At 49.2% G+C, this 16,083-nt stretch overlaps 1 protein-coding gene across 1 annotated transcript in view; it reads left to right on the top strand.

Annotated features, from left to right (window-relative positions):
• Window positions 1–16,083, top strand: part of COL13A1 (collagen type XIII alpha 1 chain) — a 91,097-nt gene that overhangs the window by 52,099 nt on the left and 22,915 nt on the right. The window contains 10 exon segments of the mRNA XM_041127085.1: window positions 456–497; window positions 1,375–1,401; window positions 2,145–2,180; window positions 8,136–8,180; window positions 9,917–9,949; window positions 10,841–10,867; window positions 13,629–13,682; window positions 14,796–14,882; window positions 15,593–15,646; window positions 15,852–15,896. Coding sequence (XP_040983019.1) covers window positions 456–497; window positions 1,375–1,401; window positions 2,145–2,180; window positions 8,136–8,180; window positions 9,917–9,949; window positions 10,841–10,867; window positions 13,629–13,682; window positions 14,796–14,882; window positions 15,593–15,646; window positions 15,852–15,896 — 450 coding nt within the window.

Below are 16,083 nucleotides of genomic sequence, written 5' to 3'. Positions count from 1 at the left end.
GGCACAGACAATTTCCTCTGGCCTTTGTTGCCTCTTCTGAAGCCAAGATAGCCACGGACAGGAGATTTGCAGGGGATGCGGATGTGTGGGGAGGAAGAAGTTCCCAGGAAGGAGGGCTAGCGGGAGGGAAGGCGGAGGTGTGCGTCCTGCACTGTTGCTATCTGGACACGCACGTGTGAGTGGGTGACACCAGGCCCATTTCTTCCTCCTTAGCCTCTGCAGACAGCCATGGGGAGGAAGTAATACACAGGGTATCATTGTCCTGCTCACAGCAGAAACCTGACTGATAAGAATCCCTGCAACCCCTTTGAAGTCCTGCCTCTGTCCTGTTCTCAGGCTGGTAGGAAGCAGCCAAGGAGGGTGAAAACAGAAGCACTATTTAAAATAATGCCATCGCTAAATGGCAGGGGACAGGGCAGAAAATCCTGTTAATGTGCCTCTCTCTTTTGCAACAGGGCAGAGCGGGAGAACCGGGGAAGCCTGGCAGAGATGGAAAGGTGGGTACCAGAAACCAGCTCCGTTCCTGGGAGCTGCAGGGAGAAACATGGCACGCTGGCCCTGCAGTGACTGCAGGGTGAAAGGAGTTTCCATCTCCAAGAGTTTTCAAGGCCTGCTAGCAGGACAAGCAAATCTTGTCCCCTGAGGCAAAAGTGCCTCTGCACACACGATAGAGGGGTTGGGTGTCCTGCCAGCATCCTCATGTCTCTTTGAGCTTTGAGGAGCCAAGGATGCGATGACTGAACATTTGAATTGCCATAAGCAGGCAACACCAAGGGTGGTAAAGGCATCAGAGCATATCTAGAGTAGTTTTCTCCTTCTGTCTGCTCACATCAGGAAGGCAGGTCCTGCATGGATATTTTATTTATTTATATTTACATACACACATATCTGGTATGCTTCATGGTTCATATCAGGTAAATTGTTTGGTGATTTCTCATTTAAAAACACAAGTGGTTTGTTTGTTAATATGTTCTCTCCATTTAGCTTGTCAGAGCAAGCTGCAAATGGCTGATTTATTCCAGAGCTGCACAGTGGGCTGGGAACAAGTTTCCCAAGCAAAGCCAGAGAAACAGAAAAGATGCTGGAGCGCAATGCATAAGGCAAAGCAGCTTTTTGGTCTTCAGATTCAGCGAGACCAGGTCTGGGGGGGTGGAGCACTACGGGCATGAATTTATTTGGGTGTATGGGTTAAGATAGTATTCATCTACATGAAGAATAGATTGGGGATGTTTGAGCTCACCAGTGCAAATCATCTCTGTAAAGGGGCATTTCAAACCAAAGCAGTCAGCATCTCCCATCACCCTGCAGTCCATGTAATGTTGCCTACATTTGCCAACTCCAGTGTCTCTTTTGATTTTTTTTTTTTTTTTACAGGGCTTACCTGGGCCTCCTGGACCAAAGGTGAGACATCCTGCCTCACTTAGAGGTAGCAAGGTGATAAACAGAGGTGGACACTCTTGGCTAGGAGAGATGTGTACATTTTGATGGTTGGAGGAGGGGGAAAGGAGGTTACATCAAATAGCTGAGAAAGATTTCTAACCCAGCTTAGTATTGCCTTTGGGGCCCGGCCCGTGTGCTGACTCATGGGTTTTGTCCAGGCGACACGTCTGAGTTGCATCTTGACTGAGCAAGGCACGCCTCATCAGCCCCTCTTGCAAAATTCTTTGCCACACACAGCTTTATTGGCTTCTTCCATTCTCAAAACATTTACCAGCGCTTCAGGAACTGATTTTGCAATGCTATTGTTAACTCCACCACAGTTTCCCATTTATTCACTTGCCAAAGTGCGAGCGGGGGGGTTGTTGTTGTTGTTTTTCAGCTGCAACTGCCCACCCCCATTTGTTTTTATTTGAGATATGTAGCCGGGGTGAGGAGGTAGGAACCGCAGAGCTGGGGCACAGAGCTGGCATGAGTTATCCAGCTGCCTGTGCTTATTGCGCCTTTCCTGCTAGGGCTCAGTCCAGTGCAGGTAACAGTGACCCATGGGTCTGAAGGGTCAGGAACTCAGTGGAGTCATTCTGAGCAAAAGGTGGCCTTTCCCCGTGGAATACCCTTCCATCCCAGCATCGCCCCAGGGAAAAGGCCAGGGATTTGTCCGGCTCAGGCCAATCCTCACTTTCTTTTGTTTTTTTTGCCTTTTGCAGGGAGACCCTGGAATTCAGGGATACCCTGGCAGAAAGGTAAGAAGGGGAGCTCCAATATTGTTAAATGAATTAAGCTGCACTGATGCCTTGTGGGATCAGGTCTGCAAATCTGTGGACTCCTCTGGAGCCCTCTGCTGAGCTTTGCTCCCCTCTTGCATGGGGATGCAAGAGGCCCACAGATCCCCTGCTGTCACCCGCATAAGGAGAGGCTGGACCCAGAGATATCTTTAACTCTCCAGTAGCTATAGTACAGATGTCTCCCCGCCTGTGTGCCTCTCTACACCCATTTCCAGGCTGAAATATACTTCCTGTGCATCCAGACCTGAACAGGAGGCTGGAAAGGGCCAAATCCCTGGCTATGTATTACTCTCTGGAATAAAGCAGGAAAGAGTTGATCCTGCTCCAGGTTAAAAGGCAGAAGCTGGCAATGCCCGAACGTCTTCAGCAGCAGCTAATTAACAGCAGGGTTGTCAAGCCCAGAGGGTGTAATGAAGAGACAGAAAAAGAGGCAGGGGAAAGACACAAAGGAAGATCAAAGGGGAGAGAGGGAATGAAGAGATACTGCTAAAGAGATGTCAGCTGGAGAAGGAGAAGGTGAATGTTCCCAGCAGGCAGGAGTCCTGTGTCCCGTGTTATCTCCACGTTGCTTTATGGGTGCTCTGTGAGCAAAATGGCAAGACCTGAATGCTTTTTAATTAGTTCTGTATAAACTGAGAAGTTTTTGTTATGTCAGGAAGTGGAAATTATAGCCCCCATGGACCACAGCCCACTCCTGGAGACAGATGCAATTTATTGCCTCTTCTTCCAGTGAACCGTCGGTTTTTCCATTAAGAGCCCATCCTGTTCTGTGTGCGCTGGGTGGGCGGCTCTCAGCACGCTGGAGCGGTGAGGGGGTCCCTGCAACAACCTCGTAGTGAGGGCCTCTCCTACAAGCTCCTCTTACATGAAACAACTTGTCTGGCTAATTTACTTACCAAGAAAAGAGCCTGCACTGATCTCAGAGGAATGAGCCTGAGGTTGTGACCTTTCTCTGGGAAAGGTGGAAGGAATGGATGAAAGTAGGGGAGAAAATCCGCCCTGGTGAGTGGGTCAGGGGAAAGGGAAAAGAGGGCAAAGTGTTGAGCAAAGATGTTAGCTCTGATATGATATAGGACCATGGGACCACTCCCTTCAATCCGTATGCTTTGCACCCTGAATATCTTTCTTGATGTGGAATGGTGCTCCTCTCCCAGAGAGACCCAGATGGTAGGTTGGTGTGTGGTGGGCACCTCTGTGCAGGACATCTTTGCTGACCTTTCAGGCAACGCACAGGATCCTTTTCTTGCTGCTCACTGTGTTTGCTTCTTCCTCCCTTTTCTTTCTTCTTTTTCTCAGGGTGAGGTGGGCGAGTCAGGCCTGCCCGGTGCACATGGCCTCCCAGGAGCTACTGGCCCCAAGGTAACCCTTGAACTCAGAGTCAGTGGGGCCATCTCCCAAGGGCAGATAAGTGGCACCCAAGCCTAGAGACACGCTAAGGGAATACAGAAGGTCAGGGGCTGGAGGCAGTTCTCTAGAGCCTGGTATAAGCCACGTAAACAGAAAAAACTCACTCCTCTGTAAAGGGCCTGGGCAAATTTTGGCCAGAGCGATTCCCCGCTGTCCTGAACCAGGGCCGGGTACAGCCCTGCACAGGCCCCCGTTAAAGAATACAACCGACCTGGCCTTTAGAGGCTTTTGCATTAAGGCTGGGAGAATGAGGATACTTTGGTCCATGAAACGGTTTGACGGTTTGTCTACACCAAAAACATGTAGGAAAGCACTAGTACGGGTGATGTCCAGCATCCACTCCAACGATGTAAACTGCCTTGCGTTCCCAGGGAGGGGTGGGCTGCAGGCAGTGTTCAGGCTGGTACCATGTTATTGCCACGAGCCAGTTCTCTCTGGAGGCCTGGGGTTGCATTTATTGCACGCTCCCTCTTTCGGCTACTTCCTCTTGGGCACTCGCTGTTATGATTGTACTGCTCGCTCGATTTCCCTTTATGTTCACTGTCCCTCTCTATTTCCTCTCTCTCTCTCCTTTGCTGGGCAGGGTGAAAAAGGGGACGCTGGCATAAAGGTAGGCATGAGAAATAAGGTTTTCTAATGCGATAGATCATCTGGGAGATACTGCTCCTTGGGCCGATGGGTTGTAAGAGGAAGTTGGGTCTGAGGCAGCTCTGTGGGGTATTTAATGGAGTACACATCTGTGCTCTGATTAACCACAGGCAGACACTCCAAGCTCAGGCAATAAAAGCAGCCTTCATCCATTTGGTGGAATTCGATTCTTACCAAAGGCATTTCTCTTGACTATGAAGCTTGCTAATGATTTGTTACATCTCTCCATTTGATGGGCTAGATTGGGGTTTCCTCATAAAATCTGGTCAGCTGACGCATCAAATCCACTCAAACTCTGCAACTCAGGCTGAGGTTTGGCACCAGGCTTTTCTGTCTGTTTCTGGACACTTTTTACAGGCTCATATGGTTTATGCCCAGATGTTATCTATTTGACTGAAATTTACTGTACCCATATATTTAAAGTATATTACTCAATGTAGACTGTGCTTAAAACATTACAACATTGGCAAGTGTTCATGACAGTCAGAGCATACTGTGTCATGCCATACATCTTAAACATCATGAGAAAAGACTAGTCCTGTAATACCTTGAAAGGCACTAACAGTGACACATACATTTCAAGTATTTAGTATGTGGCATGCATCTCATTTATTGTGCAGCATATACACTTTCTATATTTTTTCCATCTGGGTGGATCACTATTTGAAGGGAGAAAAGGCCCCTTCAGAACTTAACATGGATGTGTTACATTGAGTTTAAAGGAATGTTCTTTGGGAATGCAGGCTCTGGCTTAATAGCTGAATAGAACAGCAGTGATTGTCTTCCTACAAGAAAACAATACCTCCTCAGAAATACTGCAGTGCATGTAAAGTCCAAAGGTTCCCCCGTGTCCATCTTCACATCAGTGTAATTCCATCAAACACAAAGGCATCGATTCTGGTTTGTGCCAGTGTAAATGAAACCCAGAAATAATGTGGTTTGGGGGCTAGGAGTTTGTTTGCTGCTGTCTCAACAGCCAGGTGCTCTCCCATTAAGCTGAACTGGAGGACTGAAGTTAGAGCATGGCCTGGGAGGGAGGAAAGGCTGGAAGGAGAAACTGTGTCCCACCCCTGCTTATACTCCCATGTTTCACTGCTAGCAGACACCTGCTGTGCTTACACCCATGTACAAGGACTGAACAGCCCTTCATTTGGGCTCTGGCGAAGGGCAAGTCTCCAGGTCTTCCAGTGATGTCTCGGGGTCATCCACAGACGAGAGCCTTCCCTGTTCTGTGTTAGAGAGCAATGACTCAGGGCAATGCTGGAGACATGTTCTCGCTGCTTGGGCCCTTATTCATCCCACTTTATAACGAGCGGAGATGAAACCCGCCGTGCTTTTTGTGGTACTAAATTGCAGCTCCAAAGGAACTCCCCAGTCCCAAAGCGGCCTCTTCTTTCACACACAGACTTTCATGTGTTATTGTCAGGATTACTTTTCTCTCAACTTCCTTTCTTTTTTGCTCAGAGGAATTGAAAGGGAAGTGCAGAGAGAGGTACCCTTAAATCAGCAGCCAGACACCACCCAGTAGCAGCTCCTGAACATCTGACAGCGCGTGCATTTGTTGTCTTTGGAAATTGCTTCTTTCTGTCATCCTCCCACGTAGGAGGATTGTTTGGGACTCTGGAAGGCTTTTAATGCTTCCACCTTTGGATCCAATTACCTGGGCTAGATTCTACCTCCTGTTTGTTTTGAGGAGCCCTGGACAAACACTGATTCATAGTTTAGCTGTAGTGACCAATTTTGCTGGCAGTGAAGAACATTTCAGGCCTGACGAGGCTTACTGCTTTCACGCAGACCCCTTGTTCATTTCATAAGCTCTCCCCACCCAGTGACAGATGCAGCACAACATAGATTCTCTCTTAGCTATTTTCTTCTGTGGTCACCATTTGTACTTTGATCATGTCGAGACCTATATCTGTGTCCCATGAAGGTCATTAGAGAGCCAGTGAATGTGATCACCTGGGTCTTTTGAATTAAGCATTTGACTCATTGCCTTCCAGCCTAGCCATCACATTCAGCTTTGCTGACATTTTCTTTCCTTTTTTTTTTTTTTGAAAGGTCCTTAGGATGAGGCTTTTTCTCATGCTCTGAGGAGAGAGCAATAAAGGAGCTGCCCACAGGCTTGCTCAATAACCTCCTCATAATCTGCCTTTCACAGCAAGGAGGAAAAAAGGAAGGGTCTCTGTTTTAATTGGCAGCCCATAGCTGGTACTGCTAACGAGCTGATCAGCATGGGGCATGCTCTGTCATGATTGGCACCCAGTGGGTATAAAGCCGCTCACACCAGGTGTAGGGGAAGAGAGTATGAGGGTCTCCTTTGTGTTGGAGGGGAGAGGTGTAGCTTAGCTCTTCTAAGAGAGACTTGGGAGGTATTTCTTAAATCAGCATGAAGCTCAGGAAAGCTGGGATGTGCTACTGACCTGGAGCCCACTGGGGACTTGTGCCAGGCATTTTGCCTTTCATATCCACCTTTGGTGATGTTTCCTAGCTTCTGGCTTGGCTGCAGCATTCCAGTGCTGGCTTTGGTGGGCTGCTGCTGCCCGGCTATGGCACCCTGTGCAGCCTAAAGGGCACCGGGGGATCACAAAGGGATCAGCCCAGTGGGTACTTACTGTATTACAATGGCTTTCAAATACATAAGGATTTAAAGATGTTCTGGACAGTTGTTTTTCCTGCTTATTCTCTGGTTTTGGCTCTGGGGTTTGTTTCTGCTCTTTGATGGTGCAGTGTCATGTTTGTTGCTCCTGCTCTCTAATTAGCTCTAGTGCCTGTGTGATCCTGCCGGTGCCAGTGGGGGCTGTGCAAGCAAGCTGAGGCCATCAACAGAAAATGCAGGGTAGGGTGGTTGCTCTGTAACTTGCCCCCTGTAAGGGGCTACCTTGCTCCCTCTCAGTGAGGTGGCTTTGCTTTTGCAGGGCTAAAGAATTAAACAGCTCCTCAGGCAGGCAATTTCTTCCAGGAAAGTCTCTGGGATGGGGAATTACTTTCAAATGCAGGGCTGCTCTATGGGGGCAGCCTCTGCAAGCAGTGTGGGTGCCTCCCAGCAGAAAGCATTGGTCTTCTCTGCTTGGTCTCAGAGAAAAAAAAAAAAAGCAAAATGGGGAGCACAGTTGGGAAGGAGGGAGAGAGAGTGGTCCCCACTTCTCCAGTACAAAGCATTCATAATTACTGTTTTATTTTTCTCACAGCTGAAAATACCATAATTAAGTATGCTGCATAGGGTAGGAGGTACCCACGCTGCCTAGGTCATGTATATTATGGTATTAGACAGTGTTTTACAAAATACAGTTCACAGGATGCCACGATTACAAAAAGTGCTTTTAAAAAAAGCATATACATATATCCCTGCTGAATAGTCCTTCCAAGCAAGGACTAAACACCTGGAACAAAACAACAGCAGTATGCAGATTGTCTGAAGATGTTTTAGTTTCCAATTACCACCAGATAAAATTCAGGCTAACAATACAAGGCACCCCTTGGATTCTCTGTTTCTCCAGATAAGTTTGTTCATCCTATAGTCACTGCAGACTGAGCGACTCCCTGTGCCGTGCAGAATACCATGGCGTGGGATGTGGTAGCAAGATACAGAGACTGTCTTTGTCCCCAGCACTGTTGCTGTGGCACTCCAGCAGGGTCAGTCCTGCTGTACGCAACAGGCTTGAGAGGTACCACTGGTGGGAAATGGCCGTGGATAGGGCAGTCAGCTCGGTGAGAGTCAGGTGGGGAAAATGGGTTGTGCCCCATCTCACCCAGGAGGCTTTCGCATCACCTGAGCCCTGGGCACTCGTCACCGAGCCCTGGGAGGACTCATCTCGTGTCTCTTGCTCTCTTTCTCTGTCTTTCTTGCTCTGCTTCCAGGGGGAGAGAGGCATGCCAGGGCTGCCAGGAAGACATGGCACTAAGGTACCTTGTAAACAGTGGAGTGACGCTTGTCTGCCTGATCTCACCCATACTGCTCGACTGTCCCTGATGCACAAGCATCACCTGGATTTGTGTGTGTGTCTGTTAGTCAATGACTATCTTCAGCTGAATTCTTTCTGCTTCTATATTGCAAAATAGAGGGCCTAATTTATGATGGAGATGGTGGGGGAAGAAGTGTTTTACAAAGCAAATGGCATGCCCAGTCCGATGCTGTCTTGCGACATCAGGATCTTAATGCTTCACACTAGTGAGAGCGGCCAGTTGCTGATGCTTCTAGGGAATTGGTGTTTTGTAAATTGGGGGTCCCAAGTGACCGCTGTGACCTCCAGCGATGTGTGTTAGCCCACTGCAATCAGTAGGGCTGTACAAGTGTGAACCTGGACTAATGCAGCAATGAATCAGGGTCAGTGTGTGAGCAAGCCTGCATGTGTGTGCACTGGAGTTTTAGGATAAATACTAGAAAATCATCTGCATTCACTGCCATTTAAAGGCCAAAGAGTGAGGAACAGGCATCCCAAATGCACTGTGAGAGCCTAACCCAAGCCACTTGCTGCATGTAATCCCTTTCATGACTCTAGCCCGTATTCACTATAACCTACTGACCCCTGAGACGATCTGGAATGCTTTTTTCCCCCGTTTATTGCATAGAATCCCTGATCTCCATCTTCTGTCCTTGTGTTTTTTAGCTTTGTCCCTGATTTCTGTTTCAGAAAGCTGAGAGGTATGATCCTGCTGCTCTCTGGCTCCCCACTCCTTCTTGTTTGAACTTTTCCAAGCTCTTTTCACTTTGAACTTGGCTCCCAGTCCTCCTTTGTCTCATGTGCTACATCTGAATGCCTCTCATTTCTCACCTTCTAACACTACTTCACCCCCCCCCCCTCCTTAGACCTTTGTTATCCCTCATATTTGCTTTTGTAACTGGACCTTTTCACCAGGACCTAACTAATACTAACACAGGCAGTACAGAGGTTTCAGAGCAAAGTGTTGATAGGGAAGACCTGCTTTTTGCATCAATGCTGTCGAGGGAAATGTGACTGTCCCTGTGGGAGCAGCTGCCTCCTGGGGTTTCGAAGCACCTGTCTCAGATTGCAGGGCAGGCTGGACTCTGTGGTCTCATGGTGGTGGCTTGCTCTGTGCTGCAGAATGATGCCTGAATTGCAGTGCTTGGAAGTCTTTTTTTTTCCCCTAAGGTGGCTGGCTTCAGAGCTCTCCTGAAAACATTTTACTGCAGGGTTTGTCTTCTGTGATAAAAACAGAATGAGAGGAAATGGCAAGACCAAGGCCCTGGGGTGCGAGCTGGCCTTTCTCAGGATGCTTGAGCTGATGTATCTGGGATCAAGCACTGAGCTGGGTGTTTGGTCGTCAGTCCGTCTTTGCATTCCTCAGTTACTTGACACTGTTCTGCTTGTTGGCCTTCGCTTCACTTGCAGGACTAAAACTGGGGGGCGGGAAATCTGGTTGTTTTGACTGGGTTGTGCTCATGATGTCTGCCTTTGGAGGAGCTTTCTGGAAAGCAGAGCCACTGCCATAGGTGAACGACCTGCACAGGGAAGGAGGATGCGTGCTGTGTGGTGTTACAGCATTACTTCTGAGTTTTGGAAAGGAAAAGACGTGGATTTTGCCTTTTTAGTTCCACCTGGCTGATACTGTTTTGTTTTTAAAAGTTTGTGTCCGATTCGTTTCAAACAAGGTGTTCCTGTCTTTCCTTTCTCTGCCAGGGCGCTCCTGGGCTGGCCACCGCAGGACTGAAGGTGAGTTTTACACTACACTGCAATGGCATAAGCAGGGCACGCTTAAGAGCAAGGGCTGGAGTTAGGAGAGCACAAAGCACAGGAAAATGGTCGGACAGCTCCCACTAAAGGGCAATATCGGAACTGTTGTTCCTTTTGGCAGAGGTACTGGATGCGTTTCCAGCAGCACCTCTGCTCCTCCGCACCTCTCCGGGCAGAGAGGTTGGTGAACTCGCGGTACTCCACAGCAGTGTCGGGATGGCAACAGAGCAAAGGGCCAGGTGCAGATTTAGGGGGCTAGAAGTCACCCCGGGGATCCAAGACACGCAATGAGACAACGACCCGTTGTCCTCATTCCCTCTAGCTGCTGGGGGAAAAGAAAGAAAGAAAGAAGTTATCTCCAGGGCTGGTGGGGAGGGTTTTTCTCCTTGATGCCACATTGATCCCCTATCAACACAGCCTCCCTTCTGCCCCAGCTGCAACCATAGCCTTGCTCTGCAAGGCACTTTTTGTAATTGTGGCATCCTGTGAAACTGTATTTTGTAAAATACTGTGTGCGCAGAGCTAGGAGTGGGCAAATTCCTTAATGCCAGCAGATGAGTCTTGTCTCGTTAAGCTCTCTTGTATCTGGTAAATCTTCTCTTAAAATACTGCAAGGTCGTTACTCAGTTTTATAGAAGCCACTTGTCTGAGGGTTGCTGGTTTCTGACAGCAGCCTAAGAGCTGGCTAATGAAGATAAAACAAGCTCCAGGCACAAATACTAATAAGCATTTAAAGCATCCTCATGCCGTTATTTACAAGCCCAAGGCCTCCACAGATGAATGTTCTTTCCTCCACTTTGATAGCTCTAGGAAGATTTGTACTCTGTCCTCCTGGTTTTTCACTTTATTTTCCTGTCTCTTTCTCACCAGGGCGAGCCTGGGACTCCAGGAGAAAAGGTACTCTCAGAAGGCTTTGCTCTGAGCCTGCATTTCTGATGTGTTTGTGTATTTTTTCCCCCTCCCAGAGCAGCTGAGGGAGCTGCAGAATGGCTCTGTACTTCCCAGTGCCCAAATCCACACCCTAATGGCACCTGCCAGAGTAAGCAAAATGCTAGTAGCATCCAGTGATGCCAAGTGAGAGAGGCACCATGCTGCAAACAGATTCCCTCCCTCCTGCTCCTGTCTGTGTTGATGGGAATACCCTCCAGCTGCCTTCCTCCTTTCCTCCCTACTCCACAAAATATGCACAGCACACTTCGCTTAGCAATATGTTCCCTCTCCCCCTTCCCTTGGCTCCTTCTGCCTCCCAGTACTTCTGTGTCCACCAGGAGCCTTCCCACGTTACTGTAGGGGGCTGTTCTTCTGTCATGCACCATATGAAGTGTCCTGCACCGTCTCCCCTGTCTCAGTGTAGCGTGACCTGGTTTGAGTTCCTGTGGCGGGCACAGTACAAAAATACCCCATCACTCTCCATCACTAAGCAGCCGGCTTGGTTTCTGAACAGCTGGCTCCTCTTGCTTGAGGCTCGCTGGGTTATGTTACAGCATGCGATAGCCATATAACAGACACATTCTCTGTCTCTTTTCTTCCCCACGAAGGGAGATCCTGGAGTCCCAGGGAGGATGGGCCCCCCAGGTTTGCCAGGGAAGAGGGGGCAGCGGGTAGGACATTGCGTGTTTGGGCTTGGTGTCCTGGCAGTGCTGTGTTCCTGCGAGCGGGAGCTGGCGGGAGCCTGCTTTGCGTTGCATTGTCGTGCTTGCGGGGGATTATGTGTTCTTTTCTGGCTCTTGCCCCCCTTGGTGAAGTGTGTTTGCGTGTTCCTGCTTGCAGGAGGTGGGGGGCTGGTGGCAGGCAGGGCAGCATGAGATGCCTGGGGTGTAGTCTTGTGCTGGGAATGATTAAGGACAGTGCTGCATCTTTTGACTCCAGAAATAACACCTTAAACAGGGATTCAGTAATCTGACCTCCCTCCTCAAGAAATCTGCTTCTTTACGCCATTCTTCAGGCAGCACAGGATGTTTTTCAGTAGCCCTTATGGGCATGTCTATTGAAAACTAGTCCCTGAATGAAAAGTAGGATACCAAAAGCAGAGTAAGGCAGAATCAGGAATTCACAGTGGCCTGGGACAGGATTAGAGATTATATCCTTACAAAAACCCCAAAGGCCAAACCTTTTCTTTGGGTATGAGGTCCTGCAAATGTTTTCCTTCTTTTCAGGGAGAGAAGCATTAATTTACGGCAGCAATGTGCATGCTCTGTCAGGGGAGGAAAGTTGGGGGGGGCCTTACAGGTGGCTGGAGGCCAAATTACCTTCAAGAAAGGGGTCACTGCACTCTAGAATTGCCTAAAAAAATAAGATTGCTGTTAGTTAATTATTTTCCACGAAGCCACCAGTGCATGTCTGTTCGTGGAGCATTGATGCAAGTCCCCTGCATGTCAGATGTGTGCCCTTGAGCTCTGATGAGATGGGTGTGCAGCACCAGCCTCTGCAGGCAACAGCATGGCACCCAGAGGAACTCTTTGCTAGCCTTGCTGATCTGGTGTGCTGCTGTTGTGGAGACAGCTAGGCACCTGCTGGGTGAAAGAGGTTTTGAGTTGTTCTTTGTAATCTGTACAAGTTGTCAAGGCTTGGAGGTGTGAGGATTGCAGGTAAGAACACACCTTTTTCTGATGTTGCATTTGAAACATGTCTTCATGGTAACAGAAACCTCTGATATCACTCTCTGTCCTGACAAAATGCAGACTCCCAAACAGGACACTGTAGCTGGAAACCATGGGCTTAGCAGCTGGATGGAATGGGCTGACTAGAACCTAACTTCAACGTAAAGACCACTCATTGAGCTCCAGTATTCAAAAGATGACCCAGATGTCATGGTGAACTAAGCAAAGTCACTTCACCAAGTGAATGCTGGATACCCTCCATTGCTCACTGCCCTGTGGCATCCTCCATACTCTTATGGTGCCTCACGCAGCTCAGCCTGCGGGCCTTGCTCTCCAGGCATCGTTTTACACCATCACCTTCTGTCTTTGCCATTTTTGCCACTCCTGTTTTCACTACTTTTCATGACCAGTATGTGTCACAGAGCTTGGCTGCTGAGACACTGCACTGTTTGTTTGGTTTTTTTAAGAGCATGATGAGACTGGGATTTGGAGTTAGGGAACAGGAGCAGGAAACGCCCCTTGGGAGAGATGTGGTAATGTTGGTTGTGAGATCTTTGCCAAAGCAAAGCAGTGTAATTCACAGTGTAATGAGGAGCTGTGAAAACTGGGATGGACTCAAGCAGCGGACAGTTTCTGTGCAAAGAGCTGACCTATATAAGGGCATGGAGAAAGTCTTGTACTCCACATAAAAATTTGCCCTGGGCAACAACTCCTCTGGGTGTATGGAATGGCAAGAGCCTGTGCTGAAGGACTGATAGGGAAAAGCGTTTAGCAGACCAGAGTGATAAGGAAGATGCACAGGGGGGATCCTGGATCTCTTTCCCACTCACCTTCCTTTGGAGCGAAATAACAATGGTGTGCAGAGATAGTCAAGAGGACAGGATAAAGCGTTCACCGTCCTGAGCAGGTGTTGCTGGAGGATGCCTTGTCTATGTCTAAAATAAAATCCCCTGGGGAAGGGAAAGAGGGTTTGAAACCAGGAGCAGCTCATCCTTTGGCTGCTTCTCCAGGACGGAGAGCCTGCAGAGTCAGCCTGACCATGTCTGTTTTACCAACAGGGTGAGAAGGGACGAGCTGGTGACCCTGGGCTTCCTGGACTCCCTGGCACGAAGGTTTGTATATTCTCTGATTTTTTTAGCGGGGCCACTCTCATCCCCTTTCCTTCCTCCCTCCTGTGCCAGCTGTGCACAGCTCATGCGCTCTTAGGTCACTGTCGCAGCATACAGTAGCATGTTCTGTGAAGCTCAGCTGGATGTCAGCCCCAGCTAGGGATGTGATGGGGTCACACAAAGGATGCCTTTTTGTGAGGAATTGCATGCCTTCCTGCAGTGACGGGGAGGCTGTGGCCCTGGGAACGTGACCACGGAATCGTGTTCCAGTAGTTCGCCTTTAAAAGCATGACCTCAGACGTAACGTGGCATTTCAGCCTCCCTCCTGCTCCAAGATCCACATGTGAGGAGGAGATGGGCTTTTTGGGAGCTGCGCTGCTGTGCTCTGAGGTGGAAGAGTAGCCTTGTGCTCGGAGAGACCCAGGGCAGGTCAGCTAAAGCTAAGCTCTGAAACTGTGGCTTTTTCCTTGTGCTCCGGCATGTGGATAGAAATCACACCTTTCAAATCAGACTTTCACAGGGTGCTTTTCCTTCGGGAAAGGGGACAGTGGACTGAATGACAGTGGCCATTTCAGGAAAGGATGAGGGTGTAATGGCAACTCGGTACAAGCAAAGCTTTCCTGTTACTGCCTTTGTACCTGCTCTGTGCAAAGGATGTGGTCTGCAGGGCCGACTGTCTGGCTGATGACTACAGCTCCAGAGGGAGCCATACCAAAAAAAGCCATCATCAGGTGGTTGGTGGTTTTATCAGCTCAATTTCAACAGTAGAAGAAAACAGTTGTGTTCGAACTGGAGCCCGGGGGATGAGGTCTGTCCACAGGTGGCTTTATATGGCACTGGGGAGTAAGGGCCGAGCAGCAGCACTGCAGCCAAAGGGATGACGATGGCTGTGACCGCTGGCAGGGCTCTAGGTGGAGCCCTCAGGCAGAACTATGTTGGCCTGGTTCCTGGACAGCTGGTGGCTCTGGAGCAGTGACGTTTCTGGGCTAGCAAGAGGCCAGCTGATGGACCAAGTTGTCTTGGGCCCTGTCTCTCTAAGCCAACAGTTTGGCGAGTGAAATTATGGAGATGGAGAGACTGAACTGTGACACGTGGCTTGTTCTTCCTTGCAAACAGGGAGAGAAGGGAAATGCTGAGAATGCCTTGGTGGGAGGTAAAGGAGAACCTGGCCCTCCAGGTCTGCCTGGGCCCCCTGGACCAAAGGTGAGTGTTTTTTCCTCCAGTGAGTTGTGTATTGTGAGGGATTGTGACCAGCACAAGGTGTGTAGGAAGGGGCAAAGTTTGCATTCATCTGTGCCCACCTCTGATTACCTGCTGAAGGGACATCAGGTTCTGCAGAGTGTTTTAGTTCTGTTGTTTTAAATACAGAAGGTGAGAGAATTTGTGTACTTTGTTTCGGGGAGGAAAACACCTTCCTTGTGCTCAGATAACTCCCCTCTAGGCTCTGTGAGAAGCTAGTTGCTCAGAATCAATGACAGCCTCTAGTCCCTGTGGTATCTGAGGCAGGGTGGACATGGGGAGGCAGGATGGAGGCCTTCCAAATCTCTCCCCTTCGTCTTCCACCTCCTCGAGGAGCAGCAACAGTAAAGTCCTGCCCCTTTGGCAAAGGTCACCAAGAACACGTAAATCTGAGGTCCAGTCTCAGATGTACTTGGAACAGCCCTCCTGTGCACTTACTTTGGGTCTGAACTGGGTGCTTTCCTTCGTGCTGAGTACTCCCTCCACACTGTGTAGAAGAGAAGGGCACCTGGTACGACGTCATGGCAGGAAATTTGGGTTACCCGAGGAGAAGAGGGCACAGCAGGGGCGCTTGGCTGGTGCAGTTCTTCCTCCTGGAAATGCAAAGCCAGCAGTAGAGTCGCACCCCTTCCACGGAATACAAACCCATCCCTTTTCCTTTCTTTTTCTCTCAGGGAGAAGCTGGTGACATTGGCCGGCCTGGTGCTGCAGGGTCACGGGGGGAAAAGGTACAGTCCTTCTGCACAACCCAGCTCCAGGTTCAGTAGCTGCAAGTCTCTTGCTGCGTGTACAAAACTTAGCTGAAAAGGAGCATTTTAAAATTAAGCTGTCTAGTCCCAGCCTGTTTCAGAGGACCAGCAGAGAACAACGATTCCTGGAGTTCAAGCAAGTGAAGAGATAGGCTTTGTTAACAGCATGTTCTTCTTGTTACAGGGGGAACCTGGTTCACCGGGAGACCAGGGACCCATGGGCCCAAGGGTAGGTGTCCCTCCACTAACGCTTGAAGAGTTTTGGCCTTTCAAAGAGGTCTAAGGATAGTGGGACCACACTGACAGTCTAGATTGGGCCTCTGCTTTTTTGACAGATGTTCTCACTATCACTAAAAATGCTTATAGCTGGGCAATGGCTGAGTTTGAGACAGGCCATTTCTCTACTCCATACCCTC

This window comes from Aquila chrysaetos, chromosome 11, assembly GCF_900496995.4.
Source record: "Aquila chrysaetos chrysaetos chromosome 11, bAquChr1.4, whole genome shotgun sequence".
In the NCBI taxonomy this organism is placed as follows: Eukaryota; Metazoa; Chordata; class Aves; order Accipitriformes; family Accipitridae; genus Aquila; species Aquila chrysaetos.
Note: the sequence above shows the minus strand (reverse complement) of the source record. Positions and strands in the feature narration are given on the sequence as shown.